The sequence below is a fragment of the Clarias gariepinus genome, chromosome 3 (assembly GCF_024256425.1).
Source record: "Clarias gariepinus isolate MV-2021 ecotype Netherlands chromosome 3, CGAR_prim_01v2, whole genome shotgun sequence".
Lineage (NCBI taxonomy): Eukaryota > Metazoa > Chordata > Actinopteri > Siluriformes > Clariidae > Clarias > Clarias gariepinus.
Window position 1 is genome coordinate 9,332,824 of NC_071102.1, and position 9,238 is coordinate 9,342,061.

The 9,238-nt window shown below is 43.1% G+C and overlaps 1 protein-coding gene across 2 annotated transcripts in view; it reads right to left on the bottom strand.

Moving 5' to 3' along the window:
• The window catches only part of tshz3b (teashirt zinc finger homeobox 3b), a 43,610-nt gene extending 34,374 nt beyond the window's left edge, over positions 1-9,236 (bottom strand). The window contains exons 1-2 of one of the 2 annotated variants that reach the window (XM_053491647.1): positions 8,781-9,236; positions 7,885-8,358 (exon numbers count right to left, since the gene is read on the bottom strand). In XM_053491647.1, coding sequence (XP_053347622.1) covers positions 7,885-7,924 — 40 coding nt within the window. In that variant the 5' untranslated portion in view covers positions 7,925-8,358; positions 8,781-9,236. Of the gene's footprint in view, positions 1-5,945; positions 5,990-7,884; positions 8,359-8,780 lie in introns of those variants that run through there. The other variant, XM_053491649.1, reaches the window with a different exon arrangement.
• Between the last annotated feature and the right edge of the window lie 2 nt (positions 9,237-9,238).

The window sequence follows — 9,238 nt, forward strand, 5'->3', positions numbered from 1 at the left end:
GGCTGGAGAAGGATGTCAGGGTCCAGGCTGGCCCTGATTACCAGGGCCCCTCTCTCCCTCTCCCTCTCAGCCCTGCCTTTCATCACCAGCACCGCCATCAAAAAGTAGCCCGAGAGTAACACACACACACATACCCACACATACCCACACACACCCACACACGCACATGCAGAATATAAGACTGATGGCTGTCAGTTTCCAGGCAAAGAAGAGAAACCTGGAACGAATCCATGCGGTCAAAATGAATCAGAAGTCATATTGTGTTACTTATTACTTGAGCGCTTACAATATGTAATGCTTAAAATATTATTTAACACCGAGCTGAACGGTGAAGCGTTTTTCCTTCGCTTACATACATCACAATATGCTTTTCTTACATAATCGCATTGTGCTTCTACATCATTGCTTGTTTTTATTTTAAATAAAAGGGGAAAAAAATAAACAAACAAAAAAAGCCCTTTTATCTTTGAAAAAAACAAAACAATGTGCTCTGACTTTAATGTCTGCTACTTGTAATGGAAAAAATAATTAAACAAACAAAAGTGTGTATGTATGTGTAAGTTCTTTTGATCCTCGGGAACACCTTTGAAAAACGTTGGTGTATTTCGTGATTTATCACAATATGCTTGTACAGTCATACTGTTAGGAACCTGCACTGAAGTAAACACATATACATTCATACATAAGAAATCTCAGACTTTCAGTTATACAACACAAAGTCCCGCTAGTGTACATCAATAACCACCCATTTCCCACCTAATTCTCTCTCTCTCTCTCTTTCTCTCTCTGTCTCTCCTCACTCACCCCCCCCCCCCCCATCCCCGCCTCTACATGACAACAACACAGACAGGGATTACTTCCACCCAGCCATATTTCACCAGCGCACACTGGGACTCTTACAGAGATTTAATCCCCCTACATAGCTGCCAGAGTCTGCACAATCCTACACGACCTGACACACACATATACACACACACACACACACTCACAAAGGGCCACAGTATCGCTCTGGGAAGAGTGAAGTGAAGAGAGCAGAATGGAGCAGAGGAGAGAACGAAAAAGAGGGATACAGTCAGCGAGAGTTCAGGCTGATCGAATAGCAGTGCGGCGCTCACGGCCGACTCTACTGTACAGGCCGGTGTAAAAATAACTCTGGCCCAGAGCAAGAAACCCAGATCCCAGATCCGAGAAAGCCTTCTCATTTCCTGTTTCCTCCCAAACTTCCTTGCGGCAAAGGAGGAGACCCCGCCCACCGTGGTCAGCAGCGAATCACGCGCCGACAGGGGCTGGCCCCCGACTCGGAAAGAATGAGGAAGACTTCTACGAAGGCTCTGTATCTTTCACATCTAAGAAGCAAAAGGATAAAAGCTATCGAGCTGCATGCTTATTGTTGTCTTCACTCTCATCATTTCGGTTATAATTTCTTTAAAAAATAAAATCTCATTTCATAAACACTCTGATCAAAACTGCTCTTGCTATCAGAACTCTTAACACCTGTGCTTTTATTTGGAATCATTTTATCTGTATATTCTTAATGCAAAATAAATACATCATTAATAACAGATTATTATTATTTTTTTTTATATCTATTATTTAAACGTGGAAAAATATAACCGCTATATTCTATGTTATATGAACTCTAATATCCGTGAACAGTAATTAATATAATCAGTAACTTTAAAATGTTATAATGTAACAGATACATGCATGTGTATGGATGAATATTAAATATGTCACACCTCGAATGGTCCAAAACGTCTAAATGAACATTTACGTCATTCCAGTTTCATTTAAACACAATCTGCTTGTTCGACAAATAATTTCTCGTCAGAGTTCGATTTATAGTTTCGCCGGCGATATGACATGAACCTGAAACATGAAACGAATGCTGTAACTCTGCCCATCCAGCCATCTAATGATTTTGTGAACGTGTGTGTGAGGGTTTTTTTTCTTCCTTTTTTTTTTTTTAATTCTTAACAAGATAAATGGATTCATACTAAACCAGACACAAAATCAAAGTGGGACGCATCATCAACCCTAAAACAGCATGCAAAACCCCCTATAGTCAATATGCTAAGCGCATGAAAAATGCCCCTTCTATTCCGAGCAGCGTGACATTCCTAAATATGCCTTCTCTTGTGATTTTCAATATCTCTGAATATTAGAAATGGTATTGCTAGTTTTCCAGCAAATAACAAATGAAGAAATCTGAATACAGAAACGTTTATTTCTGTATGTGTGTGTGTGTGTGTGTGAGAGAGAGAGAGAGAGAGAGAGAGACAGTTTGGAGTCACATGGCGCTGCCCTCCCTGCACTCTCACTAACCCTGCTGCAGTCGCAATTCATCGTCATCTCTTCACAAAACAATCTTTAGAGAAGAGAGGATGGGGTTAGAGTAGGGAGAGAGAGGGAAAGAGAGAAAGAGCATTGAGAAAGAGAGAGAGAGAGGGGGAAAAATGAGGGTAGGATGCAGCCTTGTGAGCCAATTTAAGAAATAACTGCTGATGCATCAGCTATTGACTGTTTCAGTGCTCGTGATAACGCTCAAGGCGAAACTGTGAGGAAAATGACAGCATCAACCGCCTGCAATAAACTGCAGCCCGTGAGACCAAGGCAGTCCTAATTGACAGCTGTCAAGCTAATGGGAGCCATGACGGAAGGTTCGGGAAAAAAAAAATCTGTTTATCAACCATCAGCCCTGGTGTGGATCCACGGGGAGGAGAACTTACCGTGCTCTCTGCCTTTTCTCTCTCTATCTCTCTCTCTCTTTCTCTCTCTCCCTCCCTCTGGCTGGCTGCTATTCAGATCTCACATCCCTTCCCTGATTTCTTTCTTTTCTTCATTCTTTTCCCCCCCCGTTCATTCTCTCTCTCTCTCTCTCTCTCTTCTCTGCTTTAACCCCTGTGATTGTCGGCCGGTGTTCGCGGTGTAAAAAGCAGAGGATGGCCATAACTAATCATAGTGTCAGTTGGCTGCCTGGGAGCACAGGGTTTGGGCTGGAGCAATGTGAGGTCCTATAATCCACGCTCACACACACACACACACACTCTCAGACACCCAGCCAGGGCCAACTGTCCACCGGCAAGAACAAGGCAGTGAAGAGAGGAGATGGGCCAATTTCACAGCAGCGGAACCACGATGCGTCCATTTTCGTATAAAATCCACATACTGGTCGCACCGCACATGTAACCTGAATTCTAGAAAAGGAAAAGAAAAGACAAGAAAAAAAAAATTCCTAAAGATGTGCCCCTAAATCTAGACCTCTATACCTCTCTGATCTGAATCAATCTCACCATCTTTTACCACTGTAGTAGTTTCTGTTCTGCTGATCGCTATAAAAGCAGACCTCGAGCCCTGATACTCCCCTGTGCAACGGAATAATAATAATAAAAATAAATAAAAGAATAAAAAATAAATTAAAGAAAGACGGATATATAAAAATATGCAAAATTACCACTGCAAGGCTTCAAAAAAAAAAAAAAAAAAAAAGAATCCCTTTATAATTTCACAGACTAATTCGAGGTAATTTGGAGACCGGTGTTTATGCCATCGTTTTCTTCTTTCCTTAATAACGCATATGATTATCAGGAATCAGTGCTAGTTCTTAATAAGGATAATTAGCATAATTAAGACAGCATGTTTCATTATACTTCGAGTAATTAAATTGAAAAGGGGAGAAGAAAAAAAGTAAACACGCTACTTTATGATGATGGCGATGAGAGTTCAGGCGGTCTTAGTGAAAAATAAAAAATAAATAATAATAATAATAATAATAACAAAATAAAACCTGTACAATTTCTACCTAATAATAAAAAACTGCACAAATAATAATAATAACAATTATTATAATAATACACGTATCCATGGGATATATGAATCATTTATAGATCTCTGTCTCTCAGGCTCTCTCATTCTAATGTCTTTATGACATTATAAACGTGTCATATGTGCTTTATGGCATGTATTACACCATGTCCGATGGCGTTCTTAGGAATGTGTGTGTGTATAGTGAAAAAAAAGGATCGATACTACTGTAAGATCTGCGGTATCCATTAATGTGTGTGTGTGTGTGTGTATGAGACAGAGAGAGGACTTTTATGCAAACTTGTGTTTCTCCATATGATCGTGCATAAGTGAGCCAAGGGGTTTCCTCCCTTCTCTGAACTCATACTGAGTTTGATTAATCCTCCTTTCTCGTCCGCAATCAATCAACCAGCCTCTAAAATCACAGAAATCAGCTCCTTTTGCTCTCTCCAATCCATCTCTCAGCGTTCACGACCGCATCCGTTACGCAGCCAGATATTTTTTATGAATCAGAGTTATCTGTACTAAACGCCGCGCTCAGACTGTGTACTTTTCCCGACGCCCGTGCGATAAAAACCGAACGCTGAATATCTTAGCGAAGGTGGCATAATGACCGACGTCGACGCACTCCGTCTCCATGCATCACTGTCTCGGCGCAGGTGTGTGTAAAGACCTGTTCGGTGTACTTCCCCCTACTTTTCGAGCGCACCTAATGCAAACTGAGACGGACAAGGGCGGGCGAGAGAAGGGCCTGATGTTCTCCCAGGCTCCCCAAAACAATTGATATGTTTGGTCTGGCGATGCTTTGAAGCCTGTGAACAAAAAAACACGGTGTACACGCTATTGTCTGCTCTTGAATGGAGGAGGGCATTGTGGGAGGAGGAGGGAAAAAAAATGCTCTGGCTAGACAGAGAGCACAGTGTGTGAGAGTGTGTTAGGGGAAAAAAAAAAAAAAAAAAAAACATGGCCTGAGATAATAAGGAAAGTAGAGAATGTCATAGGACACTCTGCTACGAATATAGGATATAAAAGTGTGTGCAACACCTTTCCCCGTGTAAACAACATGTCGTTGTTGTTGGTGGTGGGGGTTCTTTTTTATTTTTTTATTTTTTTGCCTGGTGCTGTGGAGATATTTCCCTCTTGTTGTTCTTGCTCTGGCCATTCAGAGCGGCCCATTTCCACCCAGCCAACGTGATTACGCAGGTACTTGGGCCCATTTGTCACCTGCAGCAGCAAATTGAGTTAGTGCATGGACTAAAGGCATGGAGGACTGTGTAATATCAACTTGATTACATCAAACTAGCTGCAAACCTAATTGGGCTGGATGACAGTGTGCGGAGCTTGTCATCTCCAATCATTAGGCCTGTCAGGAATCCATCAGTTTTACAGCTAATTAGGTGAACACTAATGAAGCTGGCAAAACAACTTTTCTTTTTCTACGGCTGAGCAGGTCTTCTCGACTTAAAAGAGGGAACGAGGGAGGGTGAGCGAGAGAAACGAAGAGAGAGAAAGAAAGAAGGAGGGAAAAAAAACGGGCGAGGGGCAAAACGTTCGCATGCAAAGCTCAAGGTTGCAGGGGAATGGATTTCCCAAAGTTCCTAATCAAGGCCCATCATCTGCCATCTTTCCTTTGCTCTTTCCATCACGGCGGTGCAATCAATTTGTCATCACTCTTTGTATGCCACAGCACAGTCGTCAACCTTATAACTTGCAGCTGTGAGGGCTGCTGGGAGGCAAAGATGGAGGGAGAGTGAGAAAGAGAGAAAGAGGAGGGGCTTGATGTGGAAAAGGGGGGTAGAGTTAAAAAAAAAATCACAGGAAGCTGCCTCGTCTGGAGGAAGAAAAAAAAAGGCTCAGACTGCTCTCGTATTTGTCTTCATCCGCTCATCAAAGGCATAAATGCCTGAATCTTTTCCCCCCTCTCACCCCTGTGAAATGAGAAGCCTTTCAGTCATCCTTCATTCTCCTCCTCCCTCTTTCTACCTCTTGAGCGTGTCCATTAGGCAAAAGCATTTTGATAGAGTAAAACTAAAGCCTAACGTATGAGGAGGTTCGCGTGCGTGCGTCTGCGTGTGTGTGTGTGTGTGTGTGTTAGAGTGTGTGGGTGTGGGTTGGGGGGGGGATAAAATGAGAGCACTCACTCTGCCAACTTCTGATTGACCATTAGAGCCATTGATGAATGTGCCTGTCAAAGAGGGAGACAATTAAATCAAATATGAAACAAAGTCGCTTTGACGGGTCCGACTGATGGAGCAAACCGTTCTTCCGTCTCCGGATTAGGCTATTAGTAACATTTTTCATACCAGCAACGTGCATGTGTGTGTATATGTGTGTGAGTGTGCACGTGTACGGAAGCGTTAATATGAGTTTTTTTTTTTCGTGCCCTTGCAGATTGTAGACATTTACGGTACATTAGCATGGTAGTGTGTCGATTGTTGCTGGCTTGCTTTGTGGAGCTGCGTTGAAACAGTCGTGCAAAGTTGGATTTATTAAGACTGAATTGTTCAGCTCCCTATGGAGCGTTACTGGTTATTTGTTTGCTTAAACACAAAGCTTCACTAAAGCGTATTTTCTGAGCAACAGCAAGGATTTAGATTTTTTTTTATATATATATATTTTTTTTTTTTATAAAAATTTTCAGCACAGCCCAAAAAGTATTTTATATCTTACTACAACACTATGCACTTTTCTGCAACTTTTCAGGCCACTAAATTGACACAAACCAACACACGGTACACACTCAAAAATAAAATAGTACTGAAATGTGCTGTGACTAGACCGGCAGAGTCACATTTTCTACTTGAAAACATGAATATGAATATGAATATAGTGCGACTTTAGTACTTTTGGATTGAAGGTACTACTACAATTTAGATTAAGATCCTTTTTTTGTTCTGTCTGAGAGTGTATTCTACAAAAGAGCTCCCTACCTATTTGACAGAGACGCAGCCTGTTATGTGTGAAAACACACCTGTTTGGGGCAGAGGAATGCAGGTTGTTGAGGTAGGAGAAGGAAAGCACGGCCTTGTGGGCCTGGTCATGGCACACAGTGGGAGACGGAGCAACTTCGAGACGCTTTAATGTTTTTTTTTTTTTCACTGAGGACGTGACGTCACGGGGATTGGAGTTGCCATGGCGAGCGAGTTATTGATGTTTATCGGGAATGAATAGATCAAAGGCGAGGCACGTGACGGCCAATCGATCAGACGTCAAATCAAAAAAAAAAAAAAGGTGATTGCCCATGTTAAAGCATGGATCATTCTCCGCTAAATGTAAGATAATAATAGTTGCTTTTGTTTTGTTTATATAATATGTATTTATTATTATTAATATTATTATTATTATTATTATTGTAGATAATGAATATAAACAAAACAAAGCAAAAGCAAAAGATACAATGTGAGCAAATGATTGTTGCCAGGAAAAAAGAGGGGAAACAAATAAATAAAAGCAGCATCAAAAGGAGTCCTGACAGTCAGCTGAGACCCCGAAGCTCTTTTTATCCTCAACGCTTCTTTATAGATCTCTGAGTCGATATGAAAAAGAAGAGGATGGAGGGAGAGGAGAAAGAAAAGAAAGCAGCACTCCTTCCTAGTCGAAGTTGCAGTTTCACTATTAGGCTGGAAATTTAAGGAGGGAGATCACAGTGCTCTGGAATAAATCACGGGCAATGTCCGAGAAGTTTGACGTAGAAAAAAAAATAAATTATGGGGGGAGGGGGATAAAATCTCTCTTATAGGATAAATTAATTTATCTGCATTTGTGGCAGGATCTAAATAGTATACACTGCGCGCGGGTATGGAAGTCTTAATAAAAACTTTTAATAATAATAATAATAATAATAATAACTATTAAAAAAGAAAGTGCCACCATTTTCAAAACACTGATAAAAACAAAAGGAGGAAAAAACTTTTTTTTTCTTTCTGCCGCTATATTTTCGTTCTCAGTGTGCGCGCGCACCGCACAGCCCACGCGTTTGTCGCACACACACACACACACACTCGGAGCTCAAAGTGAGAGAAGCGCAGCGCTCTGTACACAAACACAAACACATACGGAGAAATAAAGCAAGGACTGTACCTGCGGAGCGCCGGGGCGCCTGCTGTTTCCTCCTCGGCATGGTGGAGTCTTGTGTTGTGGTGTGTGTGTGTGTGTGTGTGAGAGAGAGAGAGAGAGAGAGAGAAGGAAAAAGAGAAAGTGTGTGTGTGTGTGTGTGTGTGTGTGTGCTGGTAGAAGGGTCTTTCTGCAGAGTTGGAGTCCGGAGCTGCTCGGCTCTGGTGGCTCCGCGCTGCGCTTCCTCCTGTCGCGTTCAGCAGGCTGGCATGAGGCGTTCAGAGCCGCAAAAATGTAAAGACGATTAAAAAAATCGAAGAAGGAATAAAAAAAAAAACGCCGTGTAAAGCAGGGGAAGCTGAAAAGGCAGCCGCGTTCTCCTTCTCTCGCCCTGGCGGTGCGGTGTGAAGGAGAAAAAGCGCTCTCTCTCCCTCTGTGTCTCTGTCTCTCAGGCTCGGTGTGATTCTCGCTCAGTCCGCGCTGGCAGCCGCAACAGGCGAGCTTAAGGGAGAAGAAAAAAAAAACACGAAAATGATCGCGTCACTCAAAAGTCCTGCAAAAGCAAGGGGGGGCAAACATCAAGCACTGTCACATTAACTCCTTCCACCTCGGATGGTTTAGCTCTAGCGCCTGTCAGGAGGCTACAGGCATATGTCTGTCTTCCTCTCTCTCTCTCTCTCTCTCTGTGTCTCTCTGTCTCTACTGCAGTCACACAATACACAATAGCACTGAAGTGCCCATGCACAAGCACCGATCGGGCCAGTTTACTTCACGCATATCATTTGAAAACAAACAAATCAACAAACAAACAAACATGCTGCGCGTAAAATCCGCCGCGCCACCGAGTGCGAGCGCACGACACTGTGCCTCCGTGCGTCTGATCTGACAAACGTGTGCAACCTGAAACGTGCGTAGATACTTACTCGCTCGCTTGATCAGCCGCGCTATCCATGAGAGGAAGGAATCCGATCCCGGATTACAAACTATCACTTAGGGTTAGGGTCAGTGTCTCAGCGCGCCGCCGAGGCTGCTGCTGTTGCTGCTGCCATTCCGCCAAGAAAGAAAGAAAGAAAGAAAAAAAACAAGAAGAAGCAAAAGAAAAAAATCCCAAAGACTCCAAGACTCCCTGCGCCTTCGCTCAAACGTCCATCTTTATTTCTCTACACAGAAAAGCGTGATGAAGGAAGGAGACGCACGGACTTGTCGCCCTCCCGCGCCGATGCCTGCGTGCTTAATTTTGTCCGCGCGCCTCCAAAATCCGCGGTGAGCGGGCAGGGATCGATGAGATCGGAGTTTGATTGGACGTCCCTGGCTGGAACCGGGAGGAGAAGGAGGAGGAGGAGGGGGGACGGACCCGCGCCGGTGCTGCGCGCGCACTGAG